General features: G+C 39.0%; 1 protein-coding gene across 7 annotated transcripts in view; it reads left to right on the top strand.

Moving 5' to 3' along the window:
- Positions 1-18,693, top strand: part of col12a1b (collagen, type XII, alpha 1b) — an 83,592-nt gene that overhangs the window by 4,427 nt on the left and 60,472 nt on the right. For 5 of the 7 annotated variants that reach the window (XM_067418178.1, XM_067418180.1, XM_067418179.1 and 2 more), the window contains 13 exons: positions 431-571; positions 845-901; positions 2,554-2,817; positions 2,901-3,065; positions 3,202-3,375; positions 3,479-3,769; positions 4,018-4,620; positions 5,390-5,668; positions 5,861-6,136; positions 10,703-10,972; positions 16,242-16,508; positions 17,286-17,478; positions 17,607-17,734. The exons of the other annotated variants lie outside the window; for them this stretch is intronic. In XM_067418178.1, the coding sequence (XP_067274279.1) occupies positions 431-571; positions 845-901; positions 2,554-2,817; positions 2,901-3,065; positions 3,202-3,375; positions 3,479-3,769; positions 4,018-4,620; positions 5,390-5,668; positions 5,861-6,136; positions 10,703-10,972; positions 16,242-16,508; positions 17,286-17,478; positions 17,607-17,734 (3,108 nt within the window). The remainder of the gene's footprint in view (positions 1-430; positions 572-844; positions 902-2,553; positions 2,818-2,900; positions 3,066-3,201; positions 3,376-3,478; positions 3,770-4,017; positions 4,621-5,389; positions 5,669-5,860; positions 6,137-10,702; positions 10,973-16,241; positions 16,509-17,285; positions 17,479-17,606; positions 17,735-18,693) is intronic. 7 annotated transcript variants of the gene reach the window in all.

Here is an 18,693-nt window from a genome sequence, read left to right as displayed (position 1 = left end):
AGAGGATTCATGTTGGCTAACACTAAGGGTTGTTCAGACCTGCAAGGGTTGTCTCATGAGCTATTGCCATTGAGCCCACTAGCAGGCACTTAACCTAAGGTTACTCGTGGGGAACCGCAGTAAGTGTACTTTTATGTTGCTTGAGATAAGAAAGCATCTGGTAAACGACAAGTTACCTTTAAACTCGCTGCCACAGGCAACTCTAGGGAAATGCGTTCTGGCGTGCCCTTCAAAAATGATTTAAACATGGACTGTTACTCATCGCTTGTCTTGGGAAGTCATTAACGTTCCCCTAATCTAAGTCTTGTGTGTCTAGACTAGATTTATCTACTTATAAATAAAGGTTGGCTAGATGTTATCTTCATGTAGAATTTATATCATGATGTGACATTTAAACATTGAACATGCAAATGTGCCCTTTTCTCTGTAGAAGAGCCTAAGGAGTTCACACTTCCTCCAGCCTCAACCAAAACCTCTATCAGAGATTTGACCCCCGATGTGGATTATGTTGTTACGATAACTTCATATTTTGGATCTGAGGAGAGTATACCAATCTCTGGGCAGATTACAAGTAAGTGGCAGGGCATCATATTCCTTGAATATGTCATAGGGTTCCCATGGTCATGGAAATCTCATTTCAAATTGTGATTGAATTTTTTTTTTTTTTAGTACACTTTGTAGTTATGTTCATGCTATAATATATTTATTTTACTAGAAATGGCTTTTGTGATAGCAATCTCTATAAAGCAGAGTGGAGAAAGAACAGACATTTATTGGCCAAAGGGTATTAATGGAAGGAATAAATTTGCCTTCTGATTTATTAATTTATTGTTTTCTGTTTCAGTCCAATCAAGTAGTTTTGGAGGAGGTACCAGGAAACCTCAGGTCTCGGACTCAGTCAGTAAGTACACACCTCCAGGCTCTTTCCATTGCTTCTGTGGTTGCTGCATTTTATTGGGAGTTTCCATACTAGTCAGTACGCAAATGAAAGAAATTCTTTCTTTCCGAATTTATGACTCCTGATAACAATTTAGCTTGTTAGTCAGCATTAACTTTTCCAGACATGATAAATTTGAGCCAACGTTTCCAGCATGGCTTTTGGGTGAGAGTTCGTAAGTGGCCCCTTTCGCCTGGTTTGAAATAAAAACCTGAACCTCTCGCAGTGCAGAAAGTGGAAAGCATTACAGCTTCTCTCTTTACAAGAGCGCTGTGGCCTCGTCCTCCGGATGAAGGTGAACAGCTTTACTTTTCCTTTCCTACATTAAGCAGAAGTGGAAAATCCAAACACTACCCCCCACCCCACCCGAATACCATAAAGGTTAGTCGGCATGCCTTCTGCAGACGACTAGCTAACAAAACCCAGTTTCAATGCTCCAGTGCTTCCATTCTGCAGGCGCAAGTGAGAAAAAAAGTGAATCTAATTACAGTAATAAAGGAGGGCAAGCTAAGATATGTCAACAGCATCCTGTCCTTTCCTTATCTTCCCATCAGGGTTTGCCAACATGTCCTCAAAGATGTAGCCGACACAGTCCTTTCAAGGGCAGCAAATTCCACAAATTGTGATTGAGGGCAAATATGTTTGAAAGATGAGGAATTTTTCCAAACCTTATGGAGGATTAAGATTAGTGGAATTGAAGAGAGAGGGAAGAACTAGTAATAACACGCCTAATAGCATTTCGTATAGAGACATACTCAACCCATGTGTCAATGTGGAATGAGTTGTAACTGGTGTTTATTGCATAATAGATGAATATGGTGCTGTTATAAAGGGGTTCCCCTTTGTATTTGTTCATGTACATTTTCTATTTTAGACACTGAAGCAATCAGTATCAACTAACACATATATCTTTTTACATATTTACAACATTTGAGATGTACAAACCAATCAAAATCAATGGAATTGTCATTATTTTGGCAAAGTTGCTGTTGCAGGTGACCAGGTTCATTACTCTTCATTTTTCTTTAAATTATGATTTAATGGCAAATTTATTGAGAAATGAAGTAAAAATGTAATTATCTTCAAAGGCTCAAAAAGTATGTAAACAAAAGAGAACAATGTGTGAAAAATGTCACAATCGAGAAATAAACTGTCAAGTTAGAATTAAGTCAATCTGTTCAATGCTGTTAAACATTAATCTCATTTATTATAAATGAAATACAAAAAACAACGTACATATTCTATTAATTAAATATTATTTGAACCTCTAAGGAAGGATTCATAAACATTTGTGCGTCTCTATAGCTGTACAAATGTAAAAGGGTTTATATGTAGCAACATCTATCAAATGTTTAAAAAAAAACGAGTGATAGAAACATACCACACAAATTAAATCACACAGTGTTATAATACTAAAAGATATGTTCTTTTTCTAAATTGGAAAAATAGGTCAGAATTCTGAGTTATGTGCCAAATGTGTCTGCACAAATTCTTGAATGGTTATATTTTAGAAGCTTCGCATCCTTTCAAAAATGTATCCCTTTAACTAAAGTCAAATGTGTCTAGGACAGAGTTTGTTAGCTGCTGACTCATCATCCTCTCATTCTTTTCCCCAGAATGCTCTGTAAGTTCCATTGCTGACCTTGTATTCCTGGTGGATGGTTCTTGGAGTGTCGGGCGGGACAATTTTAAATTCATCCGCAGCTTCATAGCAGCCATGGCAGGCGCATTTGATCTTGGAGAGGACAAGACTAGAGTGGGCGTGGTTCAGTACAGCACAGACACCAGAACAGAGTTCAACCTTAACCAGTACTTCAAACGGGCCGATCTGCTCAGAGCCATTAACAATCTGCCATACAAAGGTGGCAACACAATGACAGGTACCAAATTTATACTTCTGCATTATTCATACTGAAGCCTAGAGTCTCCAAGCCTAGTCTCAATGATTGTTTTTCTTGTGCAGGCGAAGCCCTGGACTTCCTCTTGAAAAATATGTTCACGGAAACCACCGGTGCTCGTAAGGGATTCCCCAGAGTAGCCGTAGTTATCACAGATGGGAAATCTCAGGACCCCGTGGAGGGTTACGCAAAGAAATTGAAGAATGCTGGAGTTGAAATCTTCACTTTGGGTATGTAGACTTTCACGTTCTGGATTTCTCCTTCATTCGCACAGAACTGGGCAGCTTTCAAGAAATTCATCCGTGCAGAAGAAATCCTTGAAAGGAATGTTGAGAAATAATGCTATTATTTATTGTTTTTATTCAGGGATTAAAGAAGCAGATGAGGAAGAGCTGAAACAAATGTCGTCAACGCCCTACAGAACACACGTGTACACTGTGCCAAACTTCGATATGATCAAAGCTGTGGAGAAATCCCTCATCACGCAGGTGTGCACCAGTGTGGATGACCAGCTCAACTCGCTGGCTAGCGGCGAGGAAGGTAAACAAACAATAACAATTGTAAATCTGCTCTAGCAGGTTTATTAAACACAACCCCGAGCATTAAACATGACCCCATTTTTCTTCTTTTTGTTTATTTGCAGCCGTTGAACCAGCTTCAAACTTGCAAGTCACAGAGGTTGCGTCCAAGTCAATGCGGGTGACGTGGGATGCATCTATAGGGGAAGTGACTGGATATAAGGTGCAGATGGTTCCCATGTTGGCTGGCAGCAAACGTCAGGATCTGTACGTTGGCCCGACTCAGACCTCTGTGAATGTGAGAGATTTGTCCCCTGATACAGAGTATGAAATCAGCCTGTTTGCACTCAAAGGTCTGACGCCTAGTGAGGCAGTTATGGCGATGGAGAAAACCCAGCCTTTAAAAGTATCGTTAGGTGAGGAAATGTCCACACTTTTCAACTATCCACTGTACACTCTAAAAAAAAATGCTGGATTAAAAACAACCCAAGTTGTGTTGAAAATGGGCAAACCCAGAATCTGGGTCGTTTGAATAGGTCCATTCATTGTGTTCAAACAACAAAATTTTTGGTTTGTCCATTTTCAACCCAACTTGGGTTGTTTTTTAAGAGTGGAATCCATTGATTAAATAGTTGTTTCATCCGCAAGCTCTTTTTGCTTCTAGAATGTTCTCTTGGTGTGGATGTACAAGCCGACGTCGTTCTTCTGGTCGATGGTTCCTACAGTATTGGTCTTGCAAACTTCGCTAAAGTTCGAGATTTCTTGGACATCCTGGTCAACAGCTTTGACATTGGGGCTGACAAAGTTCAAATCAGCTTGGTCCAGTACAGCAGAGATCCACACACTGAGTTTTACCTGAACACCCACCACGATCTGAGCGCTGTGGTCAAAGCCGTGAAAACGTTCCCCTACCGTGGTGGCTCCACGAACACCGGCAAAGCAATGACGTATGTGAGAGAGAGGATTTTCATTCCAACCAGAGGCGCTCGCGTGAACGTTCCTCGTGTTACGATTCTGATCACCGATGGGAAGTCCTCGGATGCTTTCAAAGACCCGGCGGCTAAGCTTAGGAACTCGGATGTGGAGATTTTTGCAGTGGGCGTGAAAGATGCCGTCCGCTCAGAGCTGGAGGCGATTGCTAATTCTCCAGTGGAGACCCACGTGTACACCGTAGAGGACTTTGATGCTTTCCAGAGGATTTCCAAAGAGCTAACCCAGTCCATCTGTCTGAGAATTGAGCAAGAGCTTCTGAACATCAAGAGGAGAAGTGAGTATCGTTTGACTCTACCACTAACTGCTGTTAAATTTGTTCGGCTCTCGGTCTGGACGTGCATAGAACCATATGTTTCAAACTCTGGTTTTGTCCCAATTTGTACAAAAGTTTAAAGGCTTAGTTGACCCCAAAATTTACATTTCTTTCTTTCTTTCTTTCTTTCTTTCTTTCTTTCTTTCTTTCTTTCTTTCTTTCTTTCTTTCTTTCTTTCTTTCTTTCTTTCTTTCTTTCTTTCTTTCTTTCTTTCTTTCACAAAATAACTTAGCAGATAAGACAATAGACAATAAGCAGAATGTCCAACCTGCTCAATTTCAAACCATAAAAATAGTAAGCAGAAGCTGTCAAGTATAAACAAACAAACAAGCACTAAAAAAACAAAACAAATAGGAGTTGTGTGCCGTGTGCGCTTTCTAAAGTCTAAAGTTTTTTTAATAGCTTGATGTTGGAAACAGGTCAACTTAAAATCTATTAGGTGAGATACAGCCTAAGCTTGTAATTTTTCTGTAACTTTTTTGCTATTAAATTGGGATGTGAACACAATTCTCTTGGGAAATATCTCATATAGTCTCTGATACCATGGTCTGTTTAAATATTCGATTCTGATTGGCTGGAAGGTGTGCAGTAAAACTGTTAAACGCACAGGTAAATTCTCCACTTCGCATCCGATGGTTCTTCGCCTCTACGTCGTGCACTAAAATCCTTTAATGCATGGCCAGCCGTGGATTATCCCTTACATATATTTCAATTCTGCTCTCCCTTCTAGATCTGATTGCACCCAGGTCTCTGACCTTCTCAGAGGTTACCTCCAGGAGTTTCCGAGCTTCTTGGGTAACAGATGCCGAGGATGTGCAGTCCTATCTGGTCCAATACAAGCCTGATGCTGACACAGAAGCTGGCTACATCACCGTCTCTTTGCCGGGAGACACCACTACGACTGTCTTACATCACCTTACTCCTGTCACAAAGTATGAGGTCAAGGTTTATGCGCAATACGAGAAGGGAGAAAGCTTTCCTCTATCAGACTTTGAGACCACACTGGAAGGTACATGACTGTTATATATAAATGTTAGTTTGGCTAATTACTATTGAAATGTCTTTTGGAACTTTTAAAGGCATGTTGTTCTTTCTTTGGTGCAACACAAATGTTTTTTTAAAGAATATCCTGGCCATTAAACCTGATGAATATTAGGGTACACTGTTCCTTTTTGTGACCTATATGTTCCAATTTGTGCAGAACAAGGATCCGTGAACAACCTGAGGGTGTCCGAGGAGACTACAAACAGTTTCCGAGTCTCATGGGGGGAGGCTCCTGGTCCAGTAGTGCGGTATAGACTCACGTATGTTCCAGTCCAAGGGGATAGTGTGTTGCTAGAAACTGCTACAGCTGGCCCTGAGACCACCATTGTTCTGCAGCAACTTTACCCAGTTACGACATACCGTGTCTCTGTGGCAGCCGAATTCCCATCAGGTGTTGGACCTCAGATGGAGATTGATGGAACAACCAAAGAAGGTGATTGTAGCAACTTAAAATTTTTACATTCATGTTCCTTGATTATTAGTCAAAATCAACTCGATTTGCTTTTATTTAAGATGTCATTTTAGCATTTTCATTGGTTGTTTCTCAAGCATTTATAGACTCGCAAAAAGCTTCAGGGTTTAGATCTCTGGTATTTCAGAAAACTGGTGTAACATTTTACAGTGATTGTTTGAGCAGCCAAACACCTTAAGTGAATGGAAAATCAAGTTGAATTTGACAAAAACTCTATGAGACATTTCCCAGATTTTTTTTTTCGTGAGTTGGCAAAAAATGTCTGTTTGGTTAGGCAAAACCTCTGGGTTCTTTATCAAGGCTGAGAGTAGTTAGTGTCCAAGCATGAGCCAGCTGCGTCCTAATGGCTGCCTACAGCGATGCAGCTGCAGTCTGTCTGTTATTATCTGCTATGGACAAATCCCAGGTCATGACTTTCAACTCATGTGTTAAACTAGAGTTTAATCTCTGCATTGTCTCTGTTCCAGTCAACAGATTGTTTTTTTCCTCCTTGCTAAAGACATGATTCCTCAAAACTTGTTGGGGAGAGGTGTGCTGTTACTAAGTGACTTGTGAGTTTTCATCTGGTTGATGTACAAATACAGAATCCGTGCAACATTATCTTAAGGACACTTGGTGTCTTAAACCCATTTTGGGTTCAGGGTCGGTAACTGGAAGGTTGCTGCTTGTTCATTCCCTCAAAGGAAAGAGCCAGGATTTTTAAAGGTATAGTTCACCAAAAACTGAACTATATTTCATCATTTTCAATCATTTGTAAATGATAATATATGGTGGGATTGAACCAGAAACCTACCAGCTTCTATTACTTTATCCAAAGAAGCATACAGGAGCAACCTAGGATTAAAGACACCTGCAAAATGACATTAGCACTAAGGCTTCTGAGTACCAAAGGATATATCCCAGGCATATCCCATTTCTCCCCAAGAAAAAAAGTCCACTTAAATGTGCAATTGTTGTAATGATATACTGTTTTGTGTAAATGCAGAAGACGCCCATCAAACTTTCTGCGAGTGCATTGCAGCATAAGATTTGAGAAACTACAGCCTTGGAAGGACTAGGGGCATTTTTAACATCCTCAGCTCCTGTCAGAAAGGATAAACAAATAGGTTGAACAGAGTCAAGAATATAATGCTCTTTCTTTCCTTCAGCCCAGATAAACAGCTCGCAGGTCTTCTGGGGTTTCAGATGAACAAATCTTAAGCTACAGTAACATGGCTACAGTATCCCCTAATGAAATGACCAGATCCAGAGCTTGCCCAAGACCTTAAATCACTGAATTCCGGTAATCTTATGTCACCAAATCTGCAGTGTCAGATTTGAGGGCCAAAGATTAGAGCCCAGAAAGAGTAAGCTTTAAGTGATAGAAAACCACCCAAAAATGAAAATTATGTCATCATGGAGCATAATAGAAGTACTTTGAGATGTCAAGAGTACTTTTCTTCCATGCACTGAAAACATATTGAATCCACAAATTAAATAACCATTAAGGTTGTCCAAATGGCTCTAGCTTTATATTCTTCTAAAGCTATATATGGGCCTGGTATGGATCTAATAAAATAACAAAAAATGGTGGATGAGCAAAAAAAAAAAAAAAGTCAAGTGACTGAAAAAGATGAGCTTCTGAAGACTTGGGAAATAGTTACCTTTTGTCATTTGTGGAGAGATATATGCCTGTTGAAGAACATACATTTTTGAAGAATGTTTCTTTAAATGTATTGAGGGTTTGCATTTGGTAGGCTAGAGATTTGGTCTGGTGCAGTTCAAGGTTAGTTCAGGGTTTGGAGTGCTTCATCTAGAGTCCAGAAGTCCTCATTCTCAAAATTTGACCTGTGAGGAGCATAGCATTATGGCTTGATTATAGACTGACATGGAGAGATGGTGATTTCAGTTCCTCCATCCATCCATTCAGACTCGGTCAGCGGGAGCTGGGCTAGATGAAGTTCTCAATGGCAGAAAATGATGTAATGCAGGAACTACGCAGCTTCGTCCCACTCTGGAACAAAGGAGTAGAGTAGTCACCCAGACATCTCTGTTCCTTCCTTTGCATCCTCAAGAGGATATGCATAAGCAGAGCATGAAATATTTCCGTTCTGTCCCCAATCTGATGCAGGTGTGTATTGACCGGGCTCTGGTCCAGTTGATGACCTAGTGTGTCCATTTGTAGAGCAGAGAAGGTATACAATACCAGATGCTATGTACATTTTGAGGTAATTCGCTCTGTCTTAGCTAATCATTGACTTGTCTGTGTGCAATGAGTCTTCAGGAGATTCAATTACCGCAAAAAAGATGATTTCCAGCAAATCACTGTGAAGACCTTGAGACTCTGTAGGAAAAAAATAAATGCTATGTGACGCTATAATAGTTCCCATATTTGTTATTTAAATTATGTTACTTTTCTTGTAGTGTTTAAGCTATACTGAACTAAATAAAAACATTTTAAAGTGGGCTTTTAAAGGGATTTTCAACCCATTGCAGTTCAACAGTGATATTTCAATTCACATTATGTAAACATTAAAAAAGGTCCATATTGAAGCTGTGCTTGAAGTGATGGTCTTATATCTGTAAAATCCATTCCTCTGAAATTGACGTTGAAAACCGTGAAACTAAAATCAGCTGTTTTGTTTCACCATCTCATAGAAGATTGAAAAATTTAACTAAAGAGTTCCCATATGCATGTATACAAGGGAATCAAGAGACGCAAGTTATCATAATGCAAAGGCAAAAGTGCACGCATGTGGAACGCGTTACCTGCCTTGCACTTTAGATTGTTTCCAATGGGGTTTGTTTGTATTATATTTTCCTCAGAGTAGCAACTAGTCAATTGGAGTGAGACTGATTACATAGCAGGATATTATACTGTTACACATGGATATTGATTTAAAATAAATTCTTGATCAGCTAGATACAAACAGGCCAAAAGGTGTCTTTGTACTCCAGCACATGGGTATCCTCAGAGGAGGATTGTTCTTCCTGTTTGCCATCTGTCAAAGTGTGTAATGCATTCAAGCTGGCCTCGCTGTCCGGCTCATGAACCCGGAGATGTACGTAAAGCACAGATGAAGGGGACAAACGAAAGCTCTTTCAGCACCTGCACTTTCCCGGTGATTGACAAGAGGTTAAACTTCAAAAACACTGCGGAAAATTTACTGCATGTGTATGGCCTGTCTCGGCTTTGGATTTCGGAGCTGCATGGGATGCTGGATTGGCTTTTTGAATGGAATTGCATCTTTAAATGGATATAAAAGATCATTTGAATTTCAAGGCTCTTTTAAAGGCAGAGTCAAATACAATCCTGCTGTTGGGCTGCAGAGGAGCTCATATGAAAGTCACATGTTGAGGAAAGATGTAAGGAGTCACATTGTTCAACAAGATGCCCTGGTTCCAATTTGTGAAAATTGCAGGGACTTATAATCGTGTCAGGCAAGGAAGAGACAAGGATAGAGGGATGAGAAATGACTGGGGATTTGAGAAGGTATCAGACATCTGAGGAGAGCACTGTTTGGTGGTTTTGTGGGGATTTGCTTTGTTTTGGAAAAAGAAAGAAGTTGGCAAGTGCTCGCTTCTCTGCTTCTTCTACCTAATCTCAGTATATTGCAATGATATAAAACAGTCAGTGTGTATTTTTCATGTGTGCGAGCATCTTCATTTAAGAGTTTGAAGAAGAAAACAGTTCCTAAAACATGCATATTTGGTCATTAGAGACTGATCAAAATATATGTAAAAAACTATTTCAATGATACTAAAATACAGTGCTTAAAATTATATTCACAATATTCAACAGACATTTATTCAGACACATGGTTTAAAGGGAGAGTTTACCTAAAAATGAAAACTGCTATTATTTACTCATCCTCATGTTATTCCAAATCTGCATGAGTTTCTTTCTTCTGTTGAACACAGAAGAAGGTTTTTTGAAGAATGCCGATAATCAGACAGTTGACGATGGCCAAAACTTCCATGGTATTTTTTCCTACTAAGGAAGTTAATTGCTACCGTCTAGTTATCAACATTATTCAAAATATCTTCAGTGTATCTTTTCATCACTAAGAATGCCTGGAGATCATATATCTGTATATCTGATGATACATCAATCTTGAGACACTATCACATATTTTAAGTAAAAGAATTTCATTGCATGTGATGTCAAACATTTAAAAGAAGGCCACTTAGTAGAGATGATCCTAAGATCCTTAAGTGGGTTGCATTCTTTTTGGGCTCTGTGTGGTTGGTTTTGCAAAGTGTGTGTGTGTTGACTTTATTACCAGCTGTTAAGTTAAGTTTCATCTGAATGAATTAGTGCTCATTGTAGCCCTGACACACCTGCACAAGTGACAGCAGAGGCATCATGAGAAATGGCCCGTCTGCTTCTGGAAATATATCACTGGTTATAGCCCAGGGTGATTCTGCTAAAACACAACTTGGACTGAAATCTTATTCTTGCTTATAATTTTTATATATAACTTGTGCTGCTCAGAATTTCTACCTGCCTTTTGTATATTAAAGTCAGTGTTTTTGCTTTGCCTGCAGAATTGGGCTCACCGAGAGACTTGATAACCAGCGATGTGACCGACACCAGCTTCATGGCATCATGGACGGCCGCTCCAGGAAGAGTGAGGCAGTATCGTGTCCGCTGGAGGTCTCTGTACTCCGGGGAGTCTGGGGAGAAGCTGGTGCCTGGGGATATGACCAGCACGATGTTGGAGAACCTCACCCCTGAAACACGCTACCAGGTGTCTGTGGTCGCATTGTATGACAGCGGGGAAGGACAACCACTCGTGGGGGAGGAGACCACTGATGGTACGTTTTAATTTGTTATTTTAGTTATTGTAGTAATGTCATATTTTTTAAATCAGGGTTTCCCAAATGGGGCTATGCGAGGGAACTGCATGATTACAATAAATAAGTAGGGCAGCACAATTAATCTATATAAAATGCAATTCAAATTGCAATTTGGCTCAGAGCGATTATCAAATTTCAAAAGGCTGCAATCTGGGGCCAGATAACGTCCAAAGCAAACAATCAGTTAGCATCTGGTTTAAGACGGGTGGTAAATAATGGTGCAAATATCAGTAGATTGACTATCGCAAAGCTTAGTCAATCACCTTTCATGATAAATTTAAATACTCTCCTCCTATACATTTTGCATCCGAAAGGGAAACTCCTACAAATGCTTACTGTATATATGCAATGAGGTCAGCTGCAAAAACAACCAGGGCTGGACTGGGGCTTAAATTCGGCTCTGGCATACCCAGCACATCCGGCCCATGAGTTCCCCGTGAATGTTTTTGCTGGGGTTGGGGCCTTAAATTGACGTATATAATAAAACTAGGACAAATAATGATAGATATTATCGAATTTGCTGCAAATGCAGATAAACTTAATATTGCTTTTTTGGTCAGACAGAAATGCCCTTAGCAGTAAAGCACTGATGATTTTGAGCTAGGATGCAGTAAAGTACATTTACTGCTTTTAAATGCTGTCATCATTCACTCACTCTCGTGTCATTTCAAACCTGCATGACTTCTGTGAAACACAAAATAAGATGTTTTGAAGAATGTTCGCAACCAAGCCATTTTGGTTAGGCTACCATTTGAATATTGTATGAACAAAAAAACACTCAAATTATTTTATTTTATGCTACACAGAAATAAATTAATTTAGGTTTGGAGTGACATTAGGGTGAGTAAATGATCACATTTTGGGGTTGAACAATCATATTTTTCAAGAGTTAACACATCATTAAAGTAAGACACTGATATCTATCTTTCATGAGGCTATTACATTTCATTAAATCTATTAAAAAAAGTTATTAAAACTTTTAAAGAGGAAAAAAAAGCTTTGTCCTTTATTTATGGGATCTAGACTTAAAGCTGTTTTATAGACTGTAGTTTAACTATAGACCAGTTTCATTTAAATGTAAGATCATGGTAGTCACAGGGTAAAAAACAGACTGTACAAACCGTGCTCCTCATTATATGGCTATATTGTTTCCAAAACTATATAAAACATATATAATAAACTTATTTGTAAGTAAAAAAATGTAAACACCTGTAGAAAATACGAAAACAGCCTTTATAAAAGTGATTTATATTCTGCAATATTAATTTATGTAATCAACATTTTTAATAAATGTTTCTTCCTAAACACCATATTTCTTCGCTGTTAGTAGCTGCAGAGTAAGTTGTGGTTGTGGTAAAGTGAAACGTTTGTGTGTATTGCCGTTTTCCACTTTACCTCGTCATGAATAGGCTACGTATGGTCGCGGCTGTTTTCAGCTAATTCACCACAGAACTGTAATGTTTCCATATCACACGATTGTATAAAACTAAATAAGTCAAAGTGCCGTTCATAGAGCAGTATTTAAACGCAGCGTACGTTCGTCAGCGTTGTGCGGATAATTCACCTTTGCAGTTCCATGCGCTCAAATAATAAATAAATAAATAGAAAAAAGCGCCTAATATGGAGGAGAGGTCGCTCTCGCTTCGGCTTGTCAATTCAGAAGACAAACCAATGGGCCGCTGTCGCTGCATGTTGTCAGTGGTGAGAAAACTTTTTTTTTTTTTTTAATTTTAAACACTATACCGGCCCCAAAAGTGCGTCGGCCCACCGGGCAAATGCCCGGTATGCCAGATTACCAGTCCAGCCCTGAAAACAACTCTGTCAATGTCTTTTCAGCGCAAATATTTCATTGCATGTCTCCAAAAGAGGGTTTGCACTGGTGCAAGCTGTTAGTAAATCTGACCCTAGGCCGTGTCCACCAAAGCATTTTTTCACATGGCTGGCTGGCGTGTCCAATTGTTTTCAATGGGAGCGTAACGGGACACTGAGTGCTCATCGTTTTTACTGGTCGCCGAAATTTGAAGAATGTTCAACTTTAAGTCAAACGCAGCACTCATCACTGTCACTTTTCACCCAGCCGACCAATCACAGTGGAGGAGGGGTGGGAAAAAATGACAACAACAAGCTTTGCAGAACAAAATCAGAGCCAGAGCAAATACTTTACATTGTACCAGTGGGGGCATTTTTATATAGAATTAATACAGAAACAAACTATCTGTGAAATGATATACAACTAACACTTCCGCGGATATTCTGTATCATAACAAGCAAAGAGTCTCAACTGGAAAAAAACCTGCTGCGTTGCCAAACCGCTCTCAAGCGCTCACAGCAAGGCATTTTCAGCAGAGCGCCTAGTGTCTAAAAACGCTTTGGTGGACACACAGTCTTAGTCTTAGATTTGTAAAAAGAAGAATTTATACATTAGTTGTCAGTGAAACAGAGACTTAAATGTTTAACTCCAGTTTCCACAAAAGTAAAAGTTAGAGGGAACATTTAAAGAAATTAAGACATATTAGCAGTGTAAAATAAATAATATTTTCCCCTTTAAAGTATAATTACAATAGTAATGTACTTCTGTCTTAATGTTTTATGATTATAATTTATTATAATAATGATAATAATAACTAATAATAAATCTATTATAATAATTATAAATTAAAATGGTTGTTTATTATTCCTTTATTTAACCAGGGGAAATCATTTTGAGACTATCATCTATTTTTCCAAATGTTGTTGATGTTGAGGTTCTTCAGATAAACATATTGGTTCCAGAATACATACTGTAGAAGGTTTTCCTGAAAACCATGGGACCTAAAAGTTTGTTTAATCATGTCACTGTTTCTAAAAAAGGTTTTTAAATGACTGTAAAACTCTTTTTGAAAGAATTACAGTGCACCTGGAAAGTATTCACAGCGTTTCACTTTTTCCATGTTACAGCCTTATTCCAAAATGGATTAAAATCATTATTTTACTTCTCAATTCTACAAACAATACCCCATAACGACAACGTGAAAGAAGTTTGTTTGAAATCTTTGCAAATGTATTAAAAATAAAAAACCTAAAAAAATTCACATGTACAGAAGTATTCACACCTTTTACCATGACACTCAAAATTGTGCTCAGATGCACCCTTTTTTGAAATCATCCTTGAGATGTTTCTACAACTTGATTTTAGTCCACCTGTGGTAAATTCAGTTGATTGGACATGATTTGGAAAGGAACACACACCGGTCAATATAAGGTCCCACAGTTAACAGTGCATGTCAGAGCAAAAACTAAGCCATGAAGTCTAAGGAATTGTCTGTAGACCACCGAGACCTGATTGTATCGAGGCACAGATCTGGGAAAGGGTACAGAAAAATGTCTGCAGCATTGAAGGTCCCAGTGAGCACAGTGGCCTCCACAATCTGTAATATGAAGAAGTTTGGAACCACCTGGTCTTTTCCTAGAGCTGGCCGCCTGGCCAAACTGAGTGATTGGGGGAGAAGGGCCTTAGTCAGGGAGATAATCAAGAACCCAATGGTCTCTGTGGAGAAAGTAGAACCTTCCAGAAGAACAACCATCTCTGCAGCACTCTAGCAATTAGGCCTGTATCGTAGAGTGGCCACTTCTCAGTAAAAGGTCGTCTGGAGTTTGCCAAAAGGCACCTGAAGGACTCTCAGTCCACAAGAAACAAAATTCTCTGGTCTGATAAAACAAAGATTGAACTTTATGGCCTGAATGGCAAGCATCATGTCTGGCTCATCGCCTGGCCAATACCATCCCTACAGTAAATCATGGCGGTGGCAGCATCATGCTGTGGGGATGTTTTTTCAGCGACAGGAACTGGGCGACTAGTCAAGACCAAGGGAAAGATGAATGCAGCAATGTACAGAGACATCCTTGATGAAAATGTGCTGCAGAGCATTCTGGACCTCAGACTGGGGCGAAGGGTCATTTTCCAACAGGACAATGACCTTAAGCATTCAGCCAAGATAACAAAGGAGTGGCTACGGAACAACTCTGTCGAATGTCCTTAAGTGTTCCAGCCAGAGCCCTGACTTGAACCTGATTGAACATCTCTGGAGAGATCTGAAAATGGTTGTGCACCAATGCTCCCCATCCAATCTGATGGAGCTTAAGTGGGAAAAACTGCCCAAAAATAGGTGTGCCAAGATTGTAGCATCATACTCAAGACGACTTGAGGCTCTAATTATTGAGAAAGGTGCTTCAACAAAGTATCGAGCAAAGGCTGTGAATAGTTATGTTCTAAAAATGTTCTATATAAAATCGTTTTTTTTTTTTTTTTTAAATACATTTGCAAAGATTTCAAACTAACTTATTTCACGTTGTCAATTATGGGGTATATGGGGTATTGTTTGTAGAACTGAGGAAAAAAATAATGCATTTAATCAATTTTGGAATAAGGCTATAGCATAACAAAATGTGGAAAAAGTGAAGTGCTGTGAATATTTTCTGAATGCACTGTAATAGCGTTAATAGAACCCAGTTATACAATTTGAAATGAAGTTGGAGGTTAGGTTGGGTTTGGATTAGGGTTATAGTTAACTTTAAATCTAGCAAACATCTTCTAGGAAAGAAAGATGGTTCTTAGGGTAATACAGACCTGACAGGACATGCACACAACCATTTAAAGTACAAGTCGACAACCTTCTACTGCAGTCTGTGGCACTCAGTTTGATCGATGGAAAGGAATGGAAAAGGAAAGAAACCTTTGATTCTTAGCTAGTTGAAAAATTATTGAAAGTTAGCGTGACTTCTTCAAGTTGTGGTTTTGGGCTTGGCACCAAATCTTGGCGAGTACAGTGAGTTTTGAGTTTCTGTGCAGTAGTCACTTGCCTCCGGGTGGAAAAAGTGAGCTGATCGCAGCACTGGTGCAGTGAACATCACCACTGCGGGAAAGAGCAGATTTAAAGGGTTGCATGTGTGCAGGGCAGCCCATAATATGAGCCGTATGTCGAATGGGATGCTGGCTGGAGCGTGGATGTGTTTTCTCTACCCTACTCAAATCGTACAAACTTGTGGAAACTTAACACCAGTGTGGGGATTGAAAAAGTACTGGAAAACGTTTGCTTCCTTTTGCCTCGTCTGTGGTTTCCCGTTCACATCTAACCATCTCTGATTGTCTGTTTTCATTTCATTTGTCAGTTTTTGATTTATCCAGTCCGTTGAGGAAAGTCTAGTTGAATTTCAGTCAAATATTCTTGTCTTTTTTGTTTTTTTGTAGCATCTGCATCCGCCAAGGCTTTAGTAGTGTTTGACGAAACCGAACGAACCATGCGTGTGACATGGAAAGCCGCTCCAGGCCCCGTGGTCAGCTACAGACTCATGTATGTCTCTCAGGACAGCGGTAAAGAGATGACGATGAAGATCCCAGCCAATGTCACCACCACCATGCTGAGAAAACTGCAGCCTTTGACCACCTACCTCATCACTGTGCATCCCATTTACAAACGAGGAGAAGGAAAAGCAAGGCAAGGAGTAGGAACCACACGTACGTTGGCCAGTAATTCAAAGCCCATGAGTCACAGTACAGACACAGGCACACATCACCACTTACACTGGAAAAAATAATGTTTTTCCTCTGTACAAGACAGTTTTCCTGTATAAGTATCTAAAAGTTCTTAAATCAAGATTATTTGAGAAGCAAAATATAGTTGATAAATGGGTTAGACAAGACAAATGATAAAACAAAACATAATATAAATTTGCTTCTCATGCAAATTTTACATTTTGATGTAAGAATGTGTACATATTTGTACTAGAAAGATAAAAAGAATGAGGAAAAACTTTTTTTCCTGTGTAATTTTATGGATTGGAACAAAGCCCTAAACTTAAAGTGTTAAATTACACTTTACATTAATGATTTTTTTTTTAATTGTTAGACATTGTGATCAAACATCAAGATTGTCACATCATGAATGATAAAACGGACAACAACAACAACAAAAATACAGACACTGAAAGAGGGACTATATGAAGAGACCAAAAAATCACAATAAATCAAACTTTTGGCTTGGTCCAGTAAGCAACCACTCAAGCAACTGCATAGAAAAACCTTAGCAACTGCAAAACAATTTCCTGATAACCACCTAGCACCTTAGCATCATTCAAGTCACATAATATTTACGTAGAAAATATAAAAATCTAGTTGCATAGAATTTGGCTGTATGAAATACAAAGTGAAGTATGCCCACAGTGCTTTTGCAGTATTTTGCTGCTGGACTGTGTTAGCATGTGCTGACATTGCCGCCTTCTCTTAATCCTACAGTGTCACCATATAAAGCCCCAAGAAACCTACAGACCTCTGAACCCACCAAAACCAGTTTCCGTGTGTCCTGGGACCACGCTCCTGGTGATGTACGAGGGTACAAAGTCACTTTCCATCCCAGCGGAAATGATATTGATCTAGGTGAACTTCTTGTTGGACCATATGACAACACGGTTGTCCTAGAGGAACTCAGGTAATGTTTAACATCAACATATGCTAGATATCAACATCAACTAGATGCTTTTCTTAACGTAATGATGCTAAACATACTTCTTGTTTTAAGACTGAACATATGGTTTCAGTTTTGTTCTTCTTTCACAGAGCTGGAACTAAATACTCCGTGGCTGTTTTTGGCGTGTTTGATGGAGGTCAAAGTATGCCGTTGGCTGGGGAGGAGAAGACCACCCTTTCTGATGCACCTATCAATGAAACACCTGTTGACATCTCCGGTATAATCTCAGCACATCATTCTAAGACGTCATGTTTATAGTATGTTCTCATCATGCACTTTCTGTTGAAGTGCTAAAGAACTACAAAATACCCCAGGAAGAATGACTACAATAAAGTGTCATATGGATCAAAATGAGCTATTAAAGCAGAATTGCGTCAATGAGTTTAGATGTATTAGTACTGATATTATAAATAATATATACGTACGTAGATGTTATAATAAACAAGATGGTACATATAAAATGCAAATATGGAACAATTAAAAATATAAGCTAGTAATATTAAGAATAATAAAATCATGTTAATAATATATTAATAAAATATTATTATTAGTAGTAATAATATAAAACAAATATGTAACAAAAAGTAAAATAAAATAAATAATTGAATATATTCGTATTAGTATTTTCTTAAAATACTGTATTTCACAATTCACCTTCTCTTTCTAATGTACAAAGTTTTGATAAATTATTTAATAATTAAAAAAATGTAAAACAATTTCCTATGTGATGACATGCCACCAAATGTTAACATGTATCTTCTATAGGAGGTGAATTTTTAGGACGCGTTTTTCAATGCTAGATTTAAAATGAATGAATGGGCTTGTTCTGATAAAGAAAAGTGTACAAATGGACACAGTATTCATGGTGAGATCAAGTGTAAGGTTTGAAGTTGTGGGCTCGAAGCCTTTGGCAGCTCACTTCGCCAGCAACAGTGTCTTGAGATTGATTCTGGCAGCTATTGGCAGTCAGTTTAAAGGCTTGAGTGTAGTCATGATGTGAAAGACTTTCCAGAGGTTAAGTTGTGCAGCAGCGAGGAGTTAAGCAGCAGATGCAGTGGGAATGATGGCAGGGTGCTGCAGGAGTTTAGTTGTGAAACGACCACAGTAAAGGTCACGTAAAGGCACAGTTTTCCACATGTATCACTGCAAACTAGCCCAAACCAGTAGTCTGGTCAA

The sequence above is a fragment of the Pseudorasbora parva genome, chromosome 15 (genome assembly GCF_024679245.1).
Source record: "Pseudorasbora parva isolate DD20220531a chromosome 15, ASM2467924v1, whole genome shotgun sequence".
Taxonomy (NCBI): domain Eukaryota; kingdom Metazoa; phylum Chordata; class Actinopteri; order Cypriniformes; family Gobionidae; genus Pseudorasbora; species Pseudorasbora parva.
This window is presented reverse-complemented; position numbering and strand designations above follow the sequence as displayed.